Source organism: Poromitra crassiceps (assembly GCF_964638095.1).
Source record: "Poromitra crassiceps genome assembly, chromosome: 13".
Lineage (NCBI taxonomy): Eukaryota > Metazoa > Chordata > Actinopteri > Beryciformes > Melamphaidae > Poromitra > Poromitra crassiceps.
Window position 1 is genome coordinate 45,294,545 of NC_139644.1, and position 26,108 is coordinate 45,320,652.

Sequence of the window (26,108 nt, forward strand, 5' to 3'; positions counted from 1 at the left end):
TAGCTATAATATTTGTACATCAGAGGCAGAAGGCTTTGATCGACGCCCCACCGTCAAAAAACGCAATTGACGAACATGTCCGTCCTTGGCACTCTACGTTACTATTTGAAATGACGAACATGTCCGTCCTTGGCACTCAATGAGTTAAAGACAGGTATAGGCAATGGCGCTGGAAGTGGGGAGCTGCTTGGGCTGCAGCTCCCCCTGGTGGCGGCCTCAGCCCCTGCACCTTCCTGACGCAGGCTGTTTGTGATAGATCGAATAAAGCATGATAGCTAATAGGCCTAAAGTTTGTGTTTGTTAGTGACAATTATGCTGAACAAGATTTATTTAGAGCCATTGTGCTGTAATATTAGGCTATTCCATGCACGTTTTAAGACAATGTGCAATACAAGTGCCAACCTACTTCCATGGCTGTATCGAGGTATGAGGACGGGGAGGTCCGGACCTCCCCTAATATTTCAGAGAAAAAAATAAAAAAAGCTGGAAAAGCATGAAAAACACGGGATCACTTTTATTTTGAAACGAAAGGCAGGTCAGGCAGGAAGTCATCTGACGCCGCGTCCGCGGTAACTTGATTCCGAGAGAGCAGCAGCATGGTGGTGATGACTGTCTGTCTGCCTGGCGAGATAATTGAAGGTGAGCGAGCTGCGAGACAGTGAGCGAGTGAACGACAGACGAGGTGAGTGAGTGACACTGACAGATTTTTTAGCAACAACCAAGAAAGTAAGTGAGTAGTCTGTCTCTTAAGTAACGTTACCTGTGTGACACGTTGGGAAGCTACTGGCTAATCATGCATGATGCCAATTGCCAAGCTCCCGAAGTCAGGTACAGGTGGCTGTTTCATGCATGGTTTCAGTTTCATGACCCAATAAGTAACAAAAAGAGGTGGTGTAAAGTTAAAAACAACATAATATATTTTATTTTATTTTTCAATCGTTCCTATCAGGAATAAATAAATGTTATTTTTCATTTGGAATATACTAAACTGTATATATACACTGTATATATAGTATAATTATAGTAATATATATTTGATAACTGATCAAAAATTATATAACATTGTCATGATATTCTAATTTATGGTGATGCACCTGTATGTGTTGTAGTAGACTAGATTTGACCGAGGTGGGTATTTGATACTGGGCAATAGGCATCCTTCGCACTATTCAGTAGCTTGAAGCCTTAAACCATATCAAATAATGTTTGTAATAATGTTGACAGGAGAGCTGAGCAGGTGGTGACATGAAAGAGAATATACTGAATAATGACATCAGAACAGTATAATCCTAATGTTGATTTAGAATGATATATACCTCTAAATATGGCTAAAAAAGGGGGGGGGAAACCCTCAAATCCGCCTCCCCTTGCTGGACCTCCCCTATTTCGAAACCCTGGATACAGGCCTGCCTACTTCACGCAGCATGCTCGCAGAAGGTGCGTGCACGTGCAAGCCCCCGCAAAGTGCACGGCGCGGGTCGGGCTATATGCTTCAGCCCCCCTTGTGGGAAATAGGTTCCCGCGCGGATGGGTATAGGCTAATTCATTGTCTGCCTGTCTCGTTCTCAGTTGGCTCTGAATGGTGCCCCTGCCTCCTCGCACATCTACGTATTCACTGATGCCACAGCCAAAGACATCGCACTCAAGGACACCATTGTTGCTCTCATTAAGAGCACCAAGTCAACGGTAAATACTGTCACCCAATACTGCACACATATGTGACCTGCTCTGACAAATCCAGTCACATTGACATTGAGCTTTACACACTGTTGGAAGGAGGGGAATGTAAGCTTTCTGGTGATGTCAAAATTATCTTTGTATTCCAAAGATTGAGTGAGATGCACCCCTTTATGTCTTGACTGTTTTCAAACTAGGTTTTTGAGGAAAAACGGCCTCAAAGTTTGACAAAGTAAGCTACTTCTGCTTGTCACCGTAAATTTATGAGCTTCAAAACTATATAGCCTAGCATTCCAATTTCACAATAATCTTTACACAGAACGAAAGCCAATGCTTTATCTTACTCAAATCTGATGAAACCCCAAAACATCCAAAATCAATATTTTCTCATAAAATCACATTTCTACACAAACGGGCCTGTGCTACATGTGACTCTGATCAGAGCAGGTCTCATATTCACTGAGAGGCTGTGTTCAAATCACATCTCTGTCTTTCATTCCCTTACATGCTGTACCCCGTATCCAACTCCCTCTGCCTATCAGAAGACAGCCGATAGGATAGCTGTGCCTTAGTTACGTCACACGTAATGTGCAATTTGATTTAATTTAATTCCAGTGTGCAATAACTGCAATTTGACACGTACTGTACATAGATTGTAACTGTAACTACTTACTGAATGCTATTCTACAATTCTTACTTTTACTATCCCATTGACCCTATTTTATTTTATTTTATTTTATTCTATTTTACTTTAGTTTATTTTTATTGCATTTTATTGCATTTTACTGTATTGACTGTTTTTACGTTTAGGCAGATACTGTGTGATACTGTGTTATGCTATGTTGTGTTATATTAATATTCATGCCTGAGTGCGAGCAACTGTAACTTGTTCCAATTTCCCCCTGGGGATCATTAAAGTCTTTCTGATTCTGATTCTGATTCTGATTCTGATTTACATTCTACCTCCTTACCTCCTTACCTTGTTGCCTACTTCCTCTCCCCATGCCTTCCTTTGTCTACAGGTGTCATTCTTCATTACGAACCCCATGAAGAGGCGCCGTCGTTCCCTCACGGCTTCCTACAACGACTACAGCGACCTAGCTCTGGCCTCTGGTGGCCAGGCCATCAGAGTGTCCAAAAACCAGCTGCCTCAGGCCACGGAGGTCATCCTCGACACCTCCACCTCAGCCCTGGTAAGACCACGCAGTTGTTTGGTCAGAAGTCCTATATCCATTGATCATTCTGTTTCTTAGAGTGCTGACTAAAAGTGGTTCCACCAGAAGACAGACCTATCTCACTTTACGGGCCCTATTCTCCCACAAGCCTTCGGCGCTAAAACGGGCCTTAAACGCAAAAAAACGTGCCTTGCGCCTGTTTTGGGACGATGGCTTTACGCTGCCAAATGCGCTTTAGGCCGAATGGGCGTGGCGCAGTCCCAGAATGGCCCAGAGTGGGCGTGTCGGCCTTAAATCTCGGCGTACTGCTATCTTCCCACCTGGCGTGAATTTAACGCTTTGCGCTTTTGAAAACCAGGCCTATTCAGAGTGCGCCAGTTGCGTGGAGCGCTCCCCTCTGGCTCTCTCCCTCCCCTCTGGCTCTCTCCTCTGTCACCCTTCTCTGTGTCACTCTCTCCCTCTCTCCTCAGTCTGACAGGCACAATACGACTGTCTCTCTGACTCCCTCGCTCAGACAGACACAACACACGTCCTATAGGAAATAGCAGTTGTAAGTTGCCTGTGACATTCACTGCCTGTGAATGTCCCAGCATGCAATTGGGTACTCCATTTCGCTACTAAATAGCAACCAAATGAGGCGAAATAGATATAAAAGGTCGATCTAAAATAATGTGTAATGGTAACACAGCCTGCAATTGTAGAACATTTCAATATTGGACCAAATAAAACATCGAAATTAAAACACCACCCTAAGTGAAACATATATGTCCTTCTGGGCCTATATATATCCCTTGTCGATTTAACGTGATTTAAATAAGTGACAGCGGAACGCGCATCTGCTATACTGTGATGTCCGCTCCAATAACTTGGCCCTACTTCACATTTAGTTTTACAATAAAAACACATTTATGCAATGACTTTACATAATGTAGGGTATATTTATGTGCATCATTCTACCTGCAGCAGGGGAGAGAAAACGATATCGTTCTGGACAAACTTTCACCAATATAAAATTAATCTCATCATATCCACCTTATTTTTGGCGGCCATTTTTGCCTGATCTGCTGATGGGTGCTTCTTCCGGTGTGATCCTCCCAGCCTTGTTGCTGAAAGCTTGACACCCGTCTGGGCGAACGGAGCAAATCACTAATCAGGTCCAGCTTGGCAAAAATGTCGTCGATAAATATCCCTTTAAGAGCGCAGTGCATTCATGGGTAATCGCCTGCTGTGGCCAATATTAACCATTTCGAGTAACACTGCTTCCATACGGATCACCGGCGTTAGTTTGTTGTTTATAACGTGGCTATATTCATAACGTTTTCTATCTCGGATACGTTATTTCGAATCGCACATAGGTTACGCCAAACCCCACATAGGTTACGCCTCGAATCCCACATAAATTACGCTAAAACGCACATATTTTACGCCTCGAATCGCACATAGGTTACGCTAAAACCACCACCGCAAAGCGTGTGGGTTTCAGGACGAAACAGACTCGAGCCACTAACGTCATCTTAAGAGCACAATATTCCTGGAATGCAAGTTTAACTAAACAGTTACATGTCCTCTGCATTCTACATAAAATTAAGATATTACGGGTTGTTTTATTTTGTATGTTACATACTTATTGACCAAGTTATGTTCAATTCAGCCAGGGTACAAGAGACTGAGTGTAGGCAGCCATCTTTTCAAATCAAGTAGAATACATTAGGAAATGGCAAGCTGCAGCAATAGTCACGTTAAACCGGACCTTGTACGCACAATTATTGTTTACAGTGGGGCATTCAAAAATAAGGTGGATAGGGATAGGCTATATTTTTCTAGCTGATGCCTTTAGAACATTCTTTTCACTTTGATCTTGCTATAGTGTAGCGTATTTACATGCTTGCAGTATTTAAACTGCAGTTAGATTGGTTTGAGAAGCATAATAATATGGAATAATAGCCTATAATGGAGACAGACAGACTGGATGAAGGGAGGGGGGGGGGGGCAGAGCGCTTGGCTTTCGTCAGGTTTTGCGGGGCCGCTGGAATTGGAGCTAAAAAGGCAAGCGTGCGATTCGTTTATTGCACTTATCCAATGAGCATGATGGTGCATAATTTTACGCTTAAAAGGCGTGGTTGCAATGCTTTAGGCTGCGTCTAGCGCCGATACCAAGATATCAAGTGCGCTGGTCCACGCCCACTGCGCCAGGCGCTCGGCGTAGAAACTAGGCCGATGCAACGATAGGGGCCTACAGTTTGAAGAATTCCGTGGTAAATAACTCCCCTCCATCAGGTAACGGTTCTTCAGCGAGCAAGGGAGCCTAGGGAGCAGGAGACCTTCCCCTTTATGTTGGATGGATCCCTGAATAGCATCACTCTCTACATCACAGGAACCTCCATTACCTTCACACTGACCGACCCAGCAGGTAACACGCCATACACAGAACACGCTTTGCATCTATTTGAGTCTTGCATTTGAGACACGAAGGGCATCCAACTTTATCACGAAGAAGAACCACATTAGAGGAAAACGCAGACACTTGGGCAGATAAGCTCCCAAATGAGTTTATCACACCACAACAAACCAGCACGTTTTGCCTTTGTATGTCGATGTAGTTTGCCACAGTGCAGTTTAACACTTAAAGGGTCATTGTGTTGTTTTGTGGATGAGATGCAGCATAGCATCATCACAAAGTATTAAATAGTGAGCACACAAAGTGGACACTTCTATTAAACTTCTAGCTATACAATATTGTGGTGATCATATAGTTTATTTAATTAAGTCATATTCCTTTAAGGCCAGTGTTTGTGCATAGTATGTGTAAACATTAAAGAGTAGGGATGGGAATTGATAAGATTTTAGCGATTCCGATTCCATTTTCGATTCTGCTTATCGATCTGATTCCTTATCGATTCTCTTATCGATTCTCATTAGGCAAGGGGGGGAAAAAAACAGTACAAATGGGTTTATTAACATTAATTTTCTTTTAGATTATTATTATTATAATTATGTATTATTATTCAGCTCTGAGATCAGATTGCTCTTTTCACTCCCATACCAAGCAGGGATCAGTGTGTCTGTTAAACTGGCTCTGTTTGGGGGTTTGTATTTTGGGTTGAGCATCTTTGTCATCTCCCTATAGAAAATATATAGCCTAGTGGGAATGAATGAAACAGAACTAGTGGTTAGAATGACAACATGCAACTTTGGACATTTTACTTTAGCTGGCATGTCAGACAAACTTAGTCACTGCTCGGTGACATTTGTTTACCCTCGCCTCGGTCATTTTACTCTTCCCTGCCTGGGTGAATGGAGGGGCTAGAGCTGCACAAGAAGTACTCGCTGCAGCCTCTGACCCAAAGCGACTACCAGCCCCTGAACCAGTCTGACTCTGAACGTCATCATCCTCTCAATTAAATGGATGGAAATGGAGTATTGGTGAAATCTGGTTTACACAATAGACAGGGTCTGGAGGAGTTTACTCTCCATATTAACAGATGACGCGCTAACGTTAGCCGCGCTGCTGTTAGCCACGTTATCGTCACTCCGTAGCACATCAAAAACGTGACATTCCTCCAAAATTATTGCATGCTGTGTGGACAAATGTTTCTGCATATTGCTAGTATTTCCCCCCTTTGACGAAATAGAGGTTTTGCAAGCATTGCAAGTGGCACTGTGGTCATCGTTTTGCTTCTGCCTAGACGCCATGGTGGCTGGAAACAAAACAAGGCTGCGTTGCGTGCGTGTCGCAGCGTGTGACGTCATCGCGCATGGAATCGATAGTGGAATCGTTCAGGACGTTGGCTAACGATTCCAAGGAATCGATCCACTGGGACCCGGTTCTCAACAAGAACCGGTTCTCGATTCCCATCCCTATTAAAGAGACTGATGACATATGACTGATAACATCCCTATATGTTGTACTGTATGCTATAATTTCCCAGGAGTGAGCCAGAGTCACAGTGAGGCCAGTGGTACGCTGGGTACCATTCAGTCAGTGGCTAACTTGATCAGAGTTCATCTCAATGCTGGCCAGCAGGCAGGGACCTGGCAGATCACCATCAACTCCAAGCAGCCCTACACACTCAAAGTCACAGGTCAGATATTGTATATTACGTTATGTCATTTAGACACGTTGTCTTTTTTTTAAATAAGTAAGTCCCTTATGAACACTTATGAATTTGCTCGTAAACTATGTCTGGTATACAGTACACAGAGATTTATGTAATTTGTTGAGCCCATTTCATTTTCACACTGGCCCTGTATTAATAAGTAAATAATGAGTAATGAATAAATAAAACAGATTAACTCATTGAGTGCCAGCCACTTTTGGAGAACGGACGCTCCCAGTGCCAGAGTTTTCAGAGCGTTTTCAGTGATTTCTCGAGGCCCACAGAATATTGTGTGATATTACTATGTAAACACCGAACACGCACAAAGAACGAGCTGGCTCTATTGTATCATCAGCAAAAAAAAGTTTATTGATACCATTTTCCGTTCTTTAGTTATGAGCCGGAGAAGCTAGGTCGTTTTGAGCAAATACAGGCGTTTCAAATTATTAGCTGAGATATTCCGCCTTTTGTGAAATGCAGCATTTCAAGCACATTCACTGAGTCTGAAGATAATATTTTCTGATGTAGTGACGTGGTGTAGTTGTTGTGTGATGCCCTGCGTGCCCCACCCCCCTCTCCCCCCCTCCCCCCGTCAGCTGCAAACTTCTCCCCACACTGCACACAGCCTCACGCACCCACTCTATTTTCGGAGTGCTCCGTTTGTGTGTGCCGGGCGGCTCTCAGCGCGACAGGGAAGAGCCAAACCTGCTGAATGGTTTGGCGTCGGGTGCTGCTTTTCTGGTGGCTAATCGTGTGGAGAAACTATACAGACAGACAGACAGAGACAGAGGGGCTCAGTTGTGGGCGCGGATTGACTCCTGTTCGGAGCCTACGTCAGCTCCAGACAGAGCAACCTATATGGCTCTGGCTGCAGCATGCATCGGTTTGTCTTTGATCACGGCTTTTTCCTCCTGTTTCTCGGACCTGTCTCTAATCTGGAGAGCACTGTCGCCACCTAATGAGTCCGTAAAATAGGTTATACACCTTCAATAGCTACAATATTTGTACAGGAGATGCCTGAGGCTTTCATCCACGTCCCACCGTCAAAAAACGCATTTGACGTCGATCGACGTCCGTGGCAGTGATAGATTTCTCTCCCCAATCTATGGTATTTTGATCAAACATTTCTCCATAGGCCCAGTTTGGACTCAACAGGAGGCAGATACTCCAGAATGGCGGCCCTACATGCTGATATGAAAATATGCAATTACAGAGATGATCTTGTCATTTGTTAATTCAAATATATCTTTAATTATGTTTAAATGTTCTGTTCTAGGTCATCGGAGGAGCGGCTGAGTTTGTGTAATGATGAACTTTCTCCATTTCCATTAGGAGACGTGCTGACCATGGGAATTAACCATTAGAAGGTTCTGTGGAGTTGAACAATGCTTTGTGTGTGACAAACTGTTATTTTAAGCTGTTTATGGCAGGTCTGGGAAAACATTTAGGATAGGCTCAGTTAACCATAGAGGGCAGAGGTCACGGAGATCGGCCACATAAGGACATTCCACGGGACCCGCAGGTTGTGGAATCTTCTATGATAAGGACAGCACTGTGTACTTTGATGCTTTTATTATGTGTTGACATTTTGAGGACAGGCTCTAAGGACAAGAGCAGAGCAGACAAGAGGGGCACGGGTTCAAATAGGCTTTTTGGTCTCAGGGAAAATAGAGGTTCAGTGGAATGTGAAATGGTAATAAAGAGATGATTGGATATCTGATATGAAATAAAGTTTAAGAGCATACATTAGATGCGCTGATTTTTCCACAGAGAAGAGAAGATATGCTCAAGTACACAGCACCAATGAGAGGAGTCTGATGTCTGATGTTGTGTGTTGATCAACTTCAATTTGTCCCACTTGATACACAAGGAGAGTGCTATCATATTTAGATAAATAATAGCCTATTGTTATTATTGCAACCAAATGGAAAATAAAGGTATAGTCAAATTAGTTGATAAGTGGTAATTGATAAGAGTTTCTCATCCGGTTTAAACAGGGTGAGTTTTTCTCTGTTTTGATTTAAGAATACGCTCTCACTCTGGTTACACCCTTAGGGTGGTTACAGACCGAGAGACAGTAAGTCTGAACTGTAAGATGTTTAAATCCAGTTCAGACTGGGATTAACCCATGATTTAGCTGAATTTGATCCATATCCAGAATATAGTTTAAGTTTATCTAGTCTAACAATAACCTTACATAATGTTCTAAACTAGGACTTTAATAGGTAAATAGCTAAATTAGCTGACCCAAATTATAAGTTGAAAATAGGAAATAAAATGGATGACCAGTATTCAAGTGAGGGTTAGTGCTGTGACCTCCAGTGGTAGCCAGGTCACATGATTGCGGACCAAGAGGAGGAGAAAACATGCCTATCATAAGAGTGACAGACCAATGACAGCCCAAGCAGTGAAGGATGTCCCCAGATGGAGGAGGAAACCTGCGGGGAGAGACCAGCCCACAAGAAGATGCAGTTTAAAAGGACACGCAAAAGATAAGGGAGGGGTCGGTTTACAAGGGTCTTTTTCTTGACCTGCTTCATATCAGCTGTGAGGGAAAGATCTCTGCAAATCCACCTCGGAGATCTCTGAATGGGGTAATATAAATACTTGATCTGCTTTGTACTGAATATGCTAAATTCTCTATATAAAATAATGTTCTAAATATCAGAATTGCTTGTTGTATTGATTTTTCATATATCTGGAATAATTGGACACTGGAAAGGTATTAACATATGTCACACCTTCTGATTGGAGTGGGCTGTTTTTAATTAGGTTGAACGAGGTACAGAGAAACCCTTTCCATCAATTGGTGTACCCCGACGTGATCCAGAGAAAAAAGCAAGCATTCTGATCAAGCATTTCAGGAAAACAGTGGCTTAACATCCCGGGAAAATATCAATAAAGGGTTTACGGATTACCTTTTTCATAAAAATATCTGCATTGGCTATTCTAAATTATTGTTACACTAACTGGATTCCACAAATGCTGTAATTTATCAATCAAATTTAGGAACCTGTACAAAGCTGGTCAGACACGTGTTTTGATATTTTGGAAAGACCTGTGGGCGAGATTGTACGTCAAAAACATCTGCCCAAGGCCGCTAGCATATGTGAGGGGATAACAGTAATTTTCTCAAGACCATAATAGCGTAGCGAGCATATGTGAGGGGATAACAGTAACTTTCTCAAGACCATACAGCTGACCGAGTGCGTGTGAGGGATAACAGTACTTTTCCAAGATCATAGCAGAAAATATGTTATTTATACAGAACCGGCGTGTTCTGGAGAAGTCCGCTTTGTACAGAGGGCATTAATGCTCAGGTTTTTGTGTTTTACTGTAATATAGCTCTGAAGGTTTTGCTATATTATGAATTGTGAAAAATCAGCTATAGAGAAGATCATAAAAGATTATTTTTTAAATGGGGAAGAAATAACACAGAATTGTCTAATAATAGTAATATCAATATCCATATTTTGAGTTGAATTTTAGATTCTTCCAATTTATGTTGCTATGTAAATTAGACACAAAGGTGTATGCTATAAATTTAAACAAAAAGGTGAATTTAATGCAAGATTAGGTCACTTTGGGTTAGTATTCCTTTGTATTTTTGTGTTATACTGCTTTATGATCCATAACTTTGCTGTAAGTTTGACAAGAAGAGAAAATGAATGTAAATGATCCTTAGATATAGGGGAACATTTTCTATATAATATAAAGGGATAAATAGGTTGTATAATTAGTCACACTCCTTGATTTGTCAAGTGAGTGCTATTTGAAACAAATAAGTTTTCACTGTGCAGGGACGCCTGTCACAGTGAAACGGTAATATGTAAGAGTATAGTATATAAATAGAACCAACAGTAATTTGACGCTTATGAAAAAACTGTTTGTGGAAGAAAATACACCACAAGTTGATGCGCGCAGCTTCTAACCAAGGGTCCGGGTGCAGCCAAATGGCCGCGGGTGTGATGATGCTGGCACTTTTTGCTGTCTGAGTGGGCTCTGCCGTCCATACAGGAGAAGCCTGTGAGTCTGTCTGGCAGAGTTGGGCTGAAGAGCGGAGAATTGTAGATAGCCTATGAGTTATTTTGCCGTCAAATTGGCGTAAGGTCGCGCGACACTTCAAAATAATAGCGTATGCTTTTAACGTTAGATTTATTTAGAAATATAAATGGATCTTTTAAGAGAGTGGTGGATTCGTTAGAGGGTAAAGATATGGAATGGGATTAATGGCCTATGGCCTATGGATTATGCGAATAGATATAATAGGCGTCACATAGATAATATGTCCTCCCAACTAGTAGACATGATGTATGCGTGAGACGGGCTAGATTATATAAGCATGACCGGCTCTTTACGCATTCAAATAAATATAGCTCAGTTGATAGAGCGGCCGTGCGGTTCCATCCCCGTGTGAGGAGCCAAGAATTTGCAGTAGCCTAATGGAACAATGTCTGTATGTAGTAAACGATTGACTGTTAAATCAAAACAGACATCGACAACCTTTATTTAGTTTTTGTCTGTCCATCAGTCTGTCTGTCTGTCTGTTTGGTTGTCTTTTATCTGTGGGTCGCTCGTAGTGCAAACTTCCCATGTCGTTGGGCAGAGAATGTGTGTGTGTGTGTGTGTGTTTGTGTGTGTGGGCTGCTGTATGAGGAAGCGGAGTTTCCGGCAGTTTCCAGCGGAGGGAGAGGATTGCTGACGCCGCGGAACCCCGAGAGAAGCGCCGCTGACGGGTCCGGCTCGAGGGGGCTGCTCCGTGCAGCCCCAGTCGGGAGCTCCGTTCTGTTCAAGGTCTATATGATAAGTGAACTGGGCATGCGCGAAGATTGGGCGTGCCTAAAAACACACCACGTCCAAGAATGTTGTCCCTTGAGAAGGTCAAAGAGGGCAGCCCTTTCCTAAGGGTGGGGCTGCACGAGTGGGGTAGGCTCTTGAGCAAGGCATTACATCAGGACAGCGCTGCTGTAAGTGGCTGATTATAGGCTATAAGTTCCATGTTTGAGTTGATTTGAGTGTGATAATTTCAGATAGATAGGATTTTATGTTACTGCATGAGTGATGGATAGATGCCGGTAGTGAAATTTGATGTTGTGAATGCATTTAGTGGTGAAAGGAGACAGATAGGATTTGAGTGGGTTGGTATGTGTGATGAAGTTTGTGGAATGTGGGTTTTTATGTGGATGGTGGGGAATACAATGCTGATAGTATGGGGCGTGAACGTTCATTGTTTATATGGAGAATGAAAGCATTGATTATAATATTTAGATTGGCGAAATGGTGCTGTGTTTTGTCGGTGTGGTTGTGATATGTGAAATGATGTCTGTTCAGTTTTGGAACATTCTTGATGACATCATTTGTGGTTGGTGTAGCCTACTGGAGTTTCAGTGTGGATCGATTGGCGGGGAGGGTTCATTAATGATTATTCGTTTGAGGTGTCAATTGATCTAATGATTATTGATAGTTGTTTGATTAATTTAGACCAAAGGGGGGTCCCCATACATTGTGGAATGCATGGTGAATGAATGCATAGAATATAGAATGGACCCAGATGGAGGGTTAAATTTCAGCAAAAAACACACTGACGAAGTGTCAGATATAATGAGTTATGAAAAATAGATTGGACTGGGAAATTACAGCAGTGGGGAACACTGAATACTGTACATTATATAGTAATATGTACTGAATAGAAAGTTTGCAGTGACACATAAAAGAACAATAGTTATATGATGAGTTTGTTTAGTTGACAACTTTGCATAAATGGAGGGTTTGTTGATTAACTTGAAAATTCTCTCTGTCGTCCCTATAGAAGAACTAGCTCAAACCCAGGTAAGATACACTATCATTTTTCCGTTTGAGAAAAGCTACACATAGCTACATTTACACTTAAGCACGCAGGAGATGTTTTCAAAAGTATCTATAAATAAGTCAATGGCCTCCTCTGAGGACGAGATTATACTTGAGTTTGCATTTAGAGTATTGTTGTTTTGCCTCAGTCTGGGGACTGACCCACCCCAATAAGCTAGCTCTTAAAGCAGTTGTTTTTTTTGGGAATTCATCCAACCCACTCAAGACATGTACACGAAATCTGTAAACTTGAAAGGCAGACTCAAGGAGCCATCTTGTTTATGAGGATTCATTGCAAACAAATTATAAAGTAAACAATTGGATATGTACTCACAGAGTATCTCAAACATTATCTGCCATACAAGCGACTTGTTGTACTAATAAAAATACAAGAAATTATTTTGTTTAAAATACAGGCACATTGTGAAATCTGATGTTTACAGGTACAGTGGTACGTCACCAGAGGACCACACACCGGGACAATTCCAATATCGAAGATGTGGGTTTCATTTCTGCATAGTGGGATCTAAGCAAATCATCATGCACTCATTTGGTTACAAATGGAATCAAGGGGGTATGGGTGTAGCATGGGTCAAGGGGGCAACCATATTATGACGAATTTGGAAATGATTAGATGCATTAATGGGGTTAAGTTGTGTTTGTGCTGAGGTTTAATGCTGTCTAAGTGGGTTCCAGGAAAGATATGGGAACAGATATGTTACTGAATGAACTTGTGACCATCAAGGTCAGACTGAATGTTGGTCATTAGAGGTTTATGTTAGATTCAATAAGGACCCAAGTTGAAGTGGGTAAGTTGAAGAATATGTTTAAAATAACTCAAATCACAGTGTTAATGTTGCAGGGAGGAATGGAACTGGAGTAATGAGACGAGATCAATAAGTTAGGTGGTTTCACACCTCTATTGGAGGTGTGAATAGGGGGATTGATAGATTTCTCTCCCCAATCTATGGTATTTTGATCAAACATTTCTCCATAGGCCCAGTTTGGACTCAACAGGAGGCAGATACTCCAGAATGGCGGCCCTACATGCTGATATGAAAATATGCAATTACAGAGATGATCTTGTCATTTGTTAATTCAAATATATCTTTAATTATGTTTAAATGTTCTGTTCTAGGTCATCGGAGGAGCGGCTGAGTTTGTGTAATGATGAACTTTCTCCATTTCCATTAGGAGACGTGCTGACCATGGGAATTAACCATTAGAAGGTTCTGTGGAGTTGAACAATGCTTTGTGTGTGACAAACTGTTATTTTAAGCTGTTTATGGCAGGTCTGGGAAAACATTTAGGATAGGCTCAGTTAACCATAGAGGGCAGAGGTCACGGAGATCGGCCACATAAGGACATTCCACGGGACCCGCAGGTTGTGGAATCTTCTATGATAAGGACAGCACTGTGTACTTTGATGCTTTTATTATGTGTTGACATTTTGAGGACAGGCTCTAAGGACAAGAGCAGAGCAGACAAGAGGGGCACGGGTTCAAATAGGCTTTTTGGTCTCAGGGAAAATAGAGGTTCAGTGGAATGTGAAATGGTAATAAAGAGATGATTGGATATCTGATATGAAATAAAGTTTAAGAGCATACATTAGATGCGCTGATTTTTCCACAGAGAAGAGAAGATATGCTCAAGTACACAGCACCAATGAGAGGAGTCTGATGTCTGATGTTGTGTGTTGATCAACTTCAATTTGTCCCACTTGATACACAAGGAGAGTGCTATCATATTTAGATAAATAATAGCCTATTGTTATTATTGCAACCAAATGGAAAATAAAGGTATAGTCAAATTAGTTGATAAGTGGTAATTGATAAGAGTTTCTCATCCGGTTTAAACAGGGTGAGTTTTTCTCTGTTTTGATTTAAGAATACGCTCTCACTCTGGTTACACCCTTAGGGTGGTTACAGACCGAGAGACAGTAAGTCTGAACTGTAAGATGTTTAAATCCAGTTCAGACTGGGATTAACCCATGATTTAGCTGAATTTGATCCATATCCAGAATATAGTTTAAGTTTATCTAGTCTAACAATAACCTTACATAATGTTCTAAACTAGGACTTTAATAGGTAAATAGCTAAATTAGCTGACCCAAATTATAAGTTGAAAATAGGAAATAAAATGGATGACCAGTATTCAAGTGAGGGTTAGTGCTGTGACCTCCAGTGGAAGCCAGGTCACATGATTGCGGACCAAGAGGAGGAGAAAACATGCCTATCATAAGAGTGACAGACCAATGACAGCCCAAGCAGTGAAGGATGTCCCCAGATGGAGGAGGAAACCTGCGGGGAGAGACCAGCCCACAAGAAGATGCAGTTTAAAAGGACACGCAAAAGATAAGGGAGGGGTCGGTTTACAAGGGTCTTTTTCTTGACCTGCTTCATATCAGCTGTGAGGGAAAGATCTCTGCAAATCCACCTCGGAGATCTCTGAATGGGGTAATATAAATACTTGATCTGCTTTGTACTGAATATGCTAAATTCTCTATATAAAATAATGTTCTAAATATCAGAATTGCTTGTTGTATTGATTTTTCATATATCTGGAATAATTGGACACTGGAAAGGTATTAACATATGTCACACCTTCTGATTGGAGTGGGCTGTTTTTAATTAGGTTGAACGAGGTACAGAGAAACCCTTTCCATCAGCAGTCTACGTCACTATTTACTTTGACGTCGATCGACGTCCGTGGCACTCAATGAGTTAAACAAATCTACATTTCTGCTTTTTAGTTTTGACACAAGTGAAATGGTATGGTCTCTCCTGAATCTAAATATATCTGAATCGCTTAATTTGACCAAATAAAATTATTTTTGTAAGCATTTTAGGAAATGTACCATGGAAAATTTATGGTGGATGAAATCCTTTGGCTGCTATGGTTGAACGCGGAAGAGGAGGTGACTTTGGCACTATGGAAACGGCCCTTCCTAAAACGTATTAATAGTTTTTCATCATTGAGCCAGAATTAATTAATAAAAAGGGAAATAATTTCACAATACAACACATTTAAAGCTGGACAATAGAACATAAAATTAATATTGTTCTCAGCTCACCCGGTCACGCGATCACATCACCCCTGTCCTCCACTCTCTCCACTGGCTCCCCGTCAAGCAACGCATCGACTTCAAACTACTCCTCCTCACCTTCAAAGCCCTCCACAGCCTAGCCCCCCCCCTACCTGACTGACCTCCTCATCCCCCATCGCCCCTCACGTACACTCCGATCCTCTTCTACTGCCACCCTCATCATCCCTCCATCCAGACTCAAAACCTTTGGTGACCGTGCTTTCTCCCGTGCCGCACCCCGACTTTGGAACTCCCTCCCCCAGACCGTTCGAGACTCTCCCTCACTCCCCACTTTCAAAACCCGACTTAAAACCTATCTGTTCTCCCAAGCTTACAACCTCCCCTACCCCTGACCACCTCCTCCAACCATCACCCTCCACCCCCCCCACCTGCCCCTCCCTCCTGTTCTCTTCCTCTCCTCTGCTTCTCCATACAACCTTGCCCTGAACCGCCACTGTTATCTGTACCTGTCCCCTGTATCTGTTGCCTGTTGCCTGTATCTGTTGCCTGTGTCTGCTGCCTGTTGCTTGTTTCTTGTTTTACTGTTAAGCGTCTTTGAGTCTTGAAAAGCGCTATATAAAATAAATGCATTATTATTATTATTATATTGATACCCCAAACAGCTTTTTGAGCTATGCAAATTGTACCCTTGTGAGAGGCAGGTGGACTATGCTGCTTCTACTGTCATAATAGTTTGATTAGCACAACTATTCCACAGCTGTTAGTAAAAATCTGTTTTAAACCAGAGTGAAGACACAGTATCAGGCTTAATTTTTAATTGTTCACCGAGTGCTTATTTAACTATGTTTCTGTATTATACTGTATGTGTACATGTCTATTTTTCCAGGCCAGAGTACAATCAACTTTATCTATGACTTTGTGGAGGCCTTCCAGGGATCTCACCCAGGTTATGCAGTAATCAGTGGGCGTCCACGAGCAGGTACATACAATAAAGAAATTATACAGTAATTAACATAATTTTAGTCATATGACTTATCAGTTTCACAACACTAATTTACTTTAAATTATACTGACAAAAAAGTAAATATATATAATAATCTGTGGTGGAGAGAGTACAATATATTGTCATACTCAAATAGAAGGCGGCATACTAGTGATATTTTACTCAAGTAGAAGTAAGAATGCTTGTGTAAAAATCCAATTAAGTTCAAATGAAAAAAGTAGCTCATGTAAAATGTACACTAAAAAGCCACTCAATTACAGTAATGTGAGTAAATGTACACTTACTTCCACCCTTGCAAATTATAGTTGTGTAAATAATTGTATAAAATGTAATGATCCTAAATTAAAAACACTTTTTTTTTACCATCTAAAATTATCCAATGTTTACTCATTCATGCCCAGAAAAATGAATTGTCCTTTTGTCATACGGTATTGACTCATTTTTTCTGTAAACCCAGGCCAGCCTGCCACCCTGTTGCTATCAGTAATGGGTAGGAGGGGTCCATGCTCGGTAACTATTGGTGAGGTTGGCTTGGTAACTGTCTCTGGTCCTGAGGATGTCAGCAATGGCATCACAACTGACATGGGCAATGGAGACATCCTGGTTACTGTGGATAAAGTCCCCGAAGGAGAGTTTGTGGTCATGCTGAAAGGAAATGATGTAGTGTCAAACAGCCAATTCCAGAGACAGTCCACCACCCAGATGTCGGTTTCCAAAGTGAACATCAGGGTCAGTCTATTCACATCCGTATCTGTATCTATTATTCAAACTTGGGATTCGGAAGCATCAGACGCGTCTCAAGATCCAACTTTAGAAGAATATGAGGTATATTAGTCTTCTTCACCTCTTCTTTTTGAACTTCCTCAGGCTGTGGTAGACGGCAGTGTGGAGCCAGGGGCAACTTTTTCACTCCCCTTCAGCGTCATGACACAGGGCTCTGGAGGCACCTACACCATCAATGCCAAAAATGACAGAAGCTTCCCCATTAACTTCCCATCCAGGTGAGTGGAGGTAGCTCCAAGCATATTCCAATTGGATGTCCTCATCAACACTTAGTCTCAGTACTGAATTAGTTTCTACAACCTTAAAATGTGTTCCTATTTTGACAGTCTCACCTTGACAACTGGGCAATATACTAATGCTACTTTGACCATCACACCACCGGTCAACACACCATCAGGCACTGATGCCACTCTGACTATTGAAGCCAAGTCATCCAGCGGTGCGGACTCCAATTACGTCGTGCTAAGACTCTCTGTCATTAGGGGAGAGTGGGGTGAGTTGTGCCACTTTTTACTTGAGGTGTCTTTAAAGCAGTGGCGGACTGCATAATCGGGCACGTCGGGCAAATGCCCGGTGGCCTGGCATGGCCTGGCCTGGCATGGCCTGCAAATTATTATTATTATTTTATTTTTATTTTTTTGCAGGCCAGGCCACTCACTGAACAGCAAGCCAGGCTATATATATCACTGAACAGCAGGCCAGCAGGCCACTGACGCCAGTCGCCAGGCCAGTAGTGTTCCTATTTGCACGGATAGCAGCCAGCAGACAGGCAGGCAGGAATGAGTTAACTTGTCAGTCAGACTCGTCAGCCCAGGCCACTCGAGGTGAGGCTGCGCACTGCACGGAGTCACACGGACAAACACATGATGATGCAATGCAGTGTGTTGCAGCAATCAGCAGCTGATTAGCAACAGGTGTGCACAGTGCACCGACAGAGTGGAGCGGAATGGACAAGAAAAGAAAGGGTGGCGCAGAGAGGGAAAGAGAAAGAAAAAGAAAAGCCTTGTCTACAGATGCTGCAACATGCAGGACAATAAGTGCAATGTTTGCCAGAAAGGCAGCAGGTCAGTCAAAAAACACAATACCACACAACCTTTTTTCATCCTTTTTTTGCTGATTGAAGTAGCCTAAGTAACACGATCATTTTTTGATTCCCGAGGGGAGATTGAGTCATGCTAGAGTTTCTCACACTCAGGTAGAGAAGAATAAACATAAAAAATAAGCTCTGCAGCCTCTGCTGTCTTAGTGTAGCCTAAACTACAATATATCAGTGGTAGACAATTGTCTAATTGCCTCTAGAATATTCGAGAGAAATTCAATTAATAACACATTTGTATTTATTTATTTATTTATTTATTTATTTATTCGTTTATTCGTTTAATCATTTATTCATTTAGTCATTTATTCCTTTATTCATGTATTAATTTATTTTTATATTGCTATATTTAAAAAAAAATGCCATTCGTAAAATGTAAACAGTAGTGGTTAAACTGAGTATGGGTTGGGTGGGTTTGCCTTTGGGGTTTTCTTTGCAAAGGTGGAGAAGGAGACAGAGGCAGCACTAGCACTGCAGCAGGTGCTTCTGCAGAGCTGGAGGTGGTGACATCAGAATCAGACCAGGAACCTTCAGGTAGGTGCACTGGTGCAGACATCCATAAAATCGCCTTCTTCGCAGTTTTTCCCATGGCCTTTTATAGTGTTAACACACTAATTGACCAATATCGCCCAGCCCTATTAACAATGTTAATCTCATTCTGCAGAGCAACCACACAGAGAGAAAGGGTCGGACCCCAGTAAAGCAAAGCAAAAGGATGTCCAAAGACAAAGAGAGGACAGTGAAGGGACTGCAGCACAACCAGATGTGCAGAGAAAGAGAGGGTTAGACCCCAGTAAAGCAACACAAAAGGATGTCCAAAGACAAAGAGAGGACAGTGAAGGGACTGAAAATCCATTCGATTATTTCGCTCGGCCTCAGTCCAAGGATTTGGACTTTTTTTTCCAGTACCACCCAAAACAAACCCATCAAAGAGCCCAAAGTATTCCCAATGTATTCAACTCCAAAGGCGGCACAAACAGAAAATGGATGACATACAATGAAGCAACTCACTCCTTGTTCTGCTCAGTATGTCTTGCATTTGCAAAACCTTCAACCAGTGACGGTGCATTTGTCAAAGGAGGCATGCGCGACTGGAGACATGTCCATCAGAGAGTACAGGAACATGAGAAAGGAAAGACCCATAGAGACAGTGCAGAAGCCGTTTTCCTCAGAGCCAGCAATGCAGACATCCCTACCCTTCTGGGTGATCAACAGGGCTGGACTGGGACCAAAAAAGCTACCTGCCATGTGTCAGACAGGCCCACAATTTCGAATCGGCCCAATTTTTCGAGCTCGCGCTCGCTTCGCTCCCGCTCGCATGGGTTGTACAGTACAGTACTAAACATAACAACACTGATTTTTTTTTAAACGCAAATACAAGTGTATTGATTGTTGTCATGTTGGTATGGTATGGTATGGTGTTTATTCTTAATCCCCGAGGGGAAACATGGTTTGCCACCAGAGCGAGTACAGATACAAACAAGAAACAGTAACATACAGCACAATAACAATAATACAGTGGAGAGAGAGAGCCTCACAAAGCAAGGCTAGCAGTGTTCGTTAAAGAATTTTACAGAAGCAGGGACAAAAGATCTTCTAAATCGCTCAGTAGAGCACCGAGGCATCAAAAGCCTATTACTAAACGAACTGCGCAGGGCATTAAATACATTAAACAAAGGATGGCCTTCATAAGAAAGAATAGAATTCAATTTTCTCCTTGTTCTCTTGGCTATAATCATCTCCAAAGAATCAGGGGGAAGGCCAATCACTGAGCCAGCCTTTTTAATCATTTTGTTTATCCTATTTTTGTCCATGACAGTGAGGCTGCCCCCCCAGCAGAGCACAGCATAGAAAAGGACACTAGCTAGGATACCTTGGTAGAACACATGAAGAAGTGACCTGCTGATGTCAAATGATCTAAGCTTCCTCAAGTGGAAAAGTCGAGACTGGGCCTTCTTGAACACAGAATCTGTGTTCTTCTTCCAGTCCAGCTTACTGTCCAGGTGGACACCGAGATACTTATAAGACTGGACTATTTCTACCTCCAGCCCTTTAATAATGACAGGGGAGACTTCTGCCTTCTTCCTCCCAAAATCAATAACTAGCTCTTTGGTCTTTTCAACATTGAGCAGTAAAGAATTGTCATCACACCAGGAAACAAATAAATCAATCTCCCGTCCCTTCCTACCACTAGGAATCAGTATTGTTATAGGTGAAACTATAAAACTAAACTAAAACTTAGATAGCCCACTCAAAACCAAAAAATATAGAGTAGATTACTTTGGACATAATATAGCCACACAAACATTTCCCATATGTCTGATGTATCTTTCCCCATAGTCTGTTACAACTTTACCCCGCTCGCCGGGTGCTTCTGGCTCATACTGAGCGCATTAGCGCCCGGCGAATGTAACGCATTTCCCATTACACTGTGCCATTTTCACGTCTAGGTCTAAATGCTGGCTCCTACCTGAGTCTTCACGTGAAGTTAGACGCTATCCGATGTAAAACATCCTCTTCTTTTAATGACACCCACTGGTGAAAGTGGGCCGGAACCGTCCGGTGCGCAGTTCCGGTAAGACTTTCGGTGCCTGAACGCCGTTGGGGGAAGACATCCAGCTGCCTGTCAATCAAAATCCGATTGTTGCAGAGTGCAGTCGATCCATAATTTCCAACAAGGAAATGCATGGCTGACGTTATGTCATTACTAATAAACAACAGTCTCTCTCATAAATTGCTTCTAAATTGTTGTTAGAACTGTTTTAGACCTGGCTGTCAGTGGTTTTTAATCCGTGCTGTGTGTGTAGGCTGATTTGCGCTTCCAGCATGTAGCTCCTGAATGCCACTGCTGCTGCCTGCACTGGGCTGTGTCAAGTCTAGTCTCGCTTGCGGCTTGCCTCCGCTCCGCAAACAAAAACAGTTCCACCAGGATTGCGCGAGTGTAGTTCCCACTGGTGAAAGTGGGCTGGAACCGTCCGGCCCACATAAATTCTGTGCCTGAACGGCGTTCCTGGAAGACACGCAGCTGTTGTCAATCAAAATCCGATTGCGCTGCTGCTCGGCTGTCTGTCCATACTGCGTTATTTCGAAACCCACATAGGTTAAGCCAAAACCACGCCCTGTGCCCGCCTACGCAGCAGTCAAGCGCCGGGATTGGCCAGGAGCAAGTCTTTTGTCCTCTTTTGACAGCTCGAATCTCCCACACCACAACCACTGCACAGCACGCAGCCCAGCGATTTCATGAACCAACTGAATTGCTCTTGAGAGCGGACATTGAAATGAATGATGGTCACATACCTTCCTTAGTGTATTAACGCTATTGAAAACGTAATACAAGCTTTTAACACATTTCCCACACCACAAACACTGCGCCCAGCCCAGCGATTTTACTAGGCCTAACCAAATTGCTCTTGCGCGGACATTGAAAATAAATTACTGTAATATATTAACGCTAATGAAAACGTAGCACAAGCTTTTAACACACAAATTATTTTTAAACATATTTATTTCAAAACATCATTGTAAAATTCAGGGCTTTAGCCAAAGCTTCAATAACAGAGCTCAGCTGACAGTTGAACTTGCAAATGAAAAATATAAAAAAATATAAAATTAAAAATACAATAGGCTACAGCACATAGGCCTAGCTTCTTCTTTTTTTGGCACAGCTATTCATTCCCCCCAGTCCAGCAGTTTGTTCCAGGCCAGTGAAGTCCCAACAATCTACAAAAACATGCAATAATATAAAATCATAGATACAAAGTTGAATCATACACAATCAATAAAGCCAAAAGTAAATGGTTAGCCTTCCCAATGGCATCTGTTATTCTGGCCTCATAATAAGCACTGAGGCGGTGGTCAGAAAGTCAAATAACCGCAACAACACCAACAACTACAGCAAGGCTGCAATGAGGATATTATTATTGAAAGACAAAATCCTACATCGCACCAAAGCATACAATGTAGCCTACCGCGGTTATTCATAATAGTTCACACAGGAGAGAAACAATTTAATTGTTCAATGTGTGGTAAATGTTTTGGTCAAAAAGGAGAGTTGAAATCACACATGATAGTCCACATAGGATAGTCTGTTGTTGTAATGTTTAAACAGGCCTAAATAATTCACTATAGCCTACATATTGTCAAGTGTTTCTAATTTCTACACCATAGGCTACAGGCATTCAAAAAATTGATGTGTGTGTTCAGGGATGCATGAAGCTGGGGGCGGGAGGAGGACAATATGAAACGATGAAGGTTGGGGTAGTATAGTTCCTGTAAGAAATTCAAACCACTTTCACCCCTGATGACACCTAGTTGTTGCATCCAAATTGTTGCATAAAATCCACTTTTCTGTCGCTCAAAAACCGATTGGAGGGCCACTCCAGAGACCAGAATCATTCATTATTGATGCCTGAATGGACTGCGGTCCCGCCATCCACACTTTGAGGAAGCGTAGTCGCGCTATCTGCACGTAAAATCCATTGAGCCTCTACTTCGCTCTGCACGGTAAGTGGGTGAGCCCCTCATGGTGCCTTCAGGTACGCCTCGTACACCCAGAAACAGATACTAATGGCCACAGAGCTTGTTGTAAACAGCACAGATAATGTTGATTGGGCCGCTACCGGCCCAATCAAATACATAATACATACTTTCACCAACCTGAGCGGCCCAAATATGCAGCGGCCCGCCGGCCATTGCACCGGTAAGAATACATTGCAGTCCAGCCGTGGTGATCAACAACAAATGTCAGTTCGACGAGACCAGGTCAGAAAGAAGAGGCAGGTCATGGAATGTGTGACTGATGTTGTTAAAGTTATAGGAAAATGTGGGCTTAGCTACAGAGCACACAGAAATGAAGCTGCACATACTTTTGAAAACAAGGCCGTCAACCATGGCAACTTTATTGAGCTTATATTGTTGCAAAGCAAATATAATGTATGCCTACAAGAGCATGTCAGTGATTGCATTGCGATGAGCAAGGAGATGAAGGGGAAAAAAGGAAGAGGGTCCAGGGTAACTCTGATGTCCAAAACAACAACAAATAAAGTAATTGAAGCCATCAGCATGTTGATTCAGGAGACGATTGCTGTTGAAGTGAGAAAGGCAGGAATGTTCTCCATACAAATGGACACAACACAGGATTTAACAGCCAAAGACCATGTGCAGTAGTTCTGCGATATGTCACAGATGTTGTCCACGAGAGACTCATTGCACTCATTGACTGTGAGTCATCAACTGGACAGTACTTTGTGGACCTTGTGAAGGAGACTCTTGAGAAGATGGACATAGACATCAAACAGTGTGTTGGTAATGCAACAGATGGGGCAGCTAATATGCAGGGACAATACAGGGGCTTCTCTGCATTGCTCACAGCCAGTGGTGTAATGTAACTACCGGTAAGTATAAATACTTAAGTACTGTACTTAAGTAGTTTTTCTGAGTATCTGTACTTTACTTGAGTATTTATATTTCTGTCAACTTTCACTTTTACTCCACTACATTTCTCAAATAAAATGGATACTTTTACTCCACTACATTTCCCCCAAGCATCTTAGTTACAAAGTAAAATCAGAAGAAATTGCGTAGCCTGCAAGCAATCAGGTTTGGCAAATCAGTGCTCCTAGTTTGTAAGTTACGTTAATCACGATCCACACGCCATTCCATTTGGTGGCTGTAATGCAACATAACGTTGTTTGCCAGTGGCTATAAAAGTCAAGAAGAAGAAATAGACTTCCACTTAAGCCCAGGGATGTCTTTTGCTTGATTTTTTTTGCAGCATTTACTTGTACTTTTTACTTTCAATACTTAAGTACATTTAATATCAGAAAATTACTTTTGATACTTAAGTACAGAAAATATCAAGTACTTTAAGACTTTTACTCAAGTAATATTCTAATGAGTGACTTTGACTTTTACCAAAGTCTTTTTCTGGGAAGATATCTTTACTTTTACTTAAGTATGGTTTTCTAGTACTTTATACACCACTGCTCACAGCAGAGTCTCCTAACCAAGTACACATATGGTGTTACTCACATGTCCTCAACCTTGTGCTCACTGACACCACTGGAGTTGTTGTGGCAAGTCAATCCCTTTTCTCACTACTGAATGACATTGCAGTGTTCATTCGAGATTCATACAAGCGCATGAAGGTATGGGAAGAAACCAGTGAGGACAGGAGACACAGACGGCTTGGTGTAATTGGTGAAACCCGCTGGTCTGCCAAAGACGAGGCCTTGAGGAAAGTGTTTGGAAGCTTTGCAAAGCCTGACCATGCACTTTACACGGATGTAGTCATCACTCTGGAAAGAATCGAAAAGGATGTGACCATGAAACCTGCCGTCCGAAGCAAAGGGTACAAGGATGCTCTCCTAAAGTATGAAACCATACTTACAGCTGAGGTTTTTCTCCGGATTTTCGAGCAGACATCCCCTCTTTCGAAATACCTGCAAACAAGTGGCATGGATGTGGTAACAGCACAGCACATGGTGAGGGGAGTGGAGGAGAAGCTGAAAAAGTGTACCCGAGACTTTGAGGGTGTGAAGAAAGCAGCAGATGACTTCGTTGAGTGGGCCAATGGCATACTAGAGGAGCAGCAGGACTGTGATGCCGAAGCTCAGACTGCTCTCCCAGAGAAGAGAACGAAGAAAAAGAAGAGACAGCCAGGTGAGTTGGCGGAAGATGAGCCCATTGCTAATGCAAACATGGATTACAAAATCAAGATCCACAATGTAATACTGGACACTGTTGTTGAAAGTATTCACCGCCGTTATGCAGCAAGTGCAGTGCTCTGCTCAGATGTCTCCTGCATGGATCCGAGGCATTTTCCAGAGATCAGAGAAAAGGGTCTTCTGACGACAGCAATGAAGGAGCTCAGCAAATGCTTACAGCAATTTGATGAATGTGCCACTGTTGAGGCATTGCAGGCTGAACTGATCAGCCTCACAGAACACTGGGACAGACTGAAACTGTCACCATTGGAGGAGTACAACACCAGGGCCACCACCGACAGTGATGATGAATCAGAGGAAGGCGTTGAGTTGGTGAGCAGAAGTTGTTCCACATGTAAAAACTGCCCAATATGCTGCTATCTAATCCTGTCTCAGTACAATCTGCTCACGGATGCGTATCACACAGGGCCGTAGCTAGCTATGAGAAAGGGGAGGTCCGGACCTCCCCTAATATTTCAGAGATTTTTTTTAATATTTCAGAGATTTTTTTTTTTTTTTTTTTAGCCTTTATTTAACCAGGTTTGTCCCATTGAGATCAAAGATCTCTTTTACAAGAGAGACCTGGCCAAGAAACAGCAGCAACACAAAGTTACAACAAACAAACACATACAATTGAAAAACATTAAAATGATCAAATAAAACATTTGCATACAGACAGC

General features: G+C 42.3%; 1 protein-coding gene across 1 annotated transcript in view; it reads left to right on the plus strand.

The window, feature by feature from the left end:
- Positions 1-26,108, plus strand: part of LOC310788586 (uncharacterized protein) — a gene marked incomplete at both ends in the record, with an annotated part of 65,163 nt that overhangs the window by 35,769 nt on the left and 3,286 nt on the right. The window contains 10 exons of the mRNA XM_083650117.1: positions 1,570-1,686; positions 2,700-2,870; positions 5,130-5,262; positions 6,782-6,934; positions 16,729-16,821; positions 17,303-17,574; positions 17,713-17,846; positions 17,955-18,121; positions 23,909-24,028; positions 24,839-25,761. Of these exons, the coding sequence (XP_083506243.1) occupies positions 1,570-1,686; positions 2,700-2,870; positions 5,130-5,262; positions 6,782-6,934; positions 16,729-16,821; positions 17,303-17,574; positions 17,713-17,846; positions 17,955-18,121; positions 23,909-24,028; positions 24,839-25,761 (2,283 nt within the window). The remainder of the gene's footprint in view (positions 1-1,569; positions 1,687-2,699; positions 2,871-5,129; positions 5,263-6,781; positions 6,935-16,728; positions 16,822-17,302; positions 17,575-17,712; positions 17,847-17,954; positions 18,122-23,908; positions 24,029-24,838; positions 25,762-26,108) is intronic.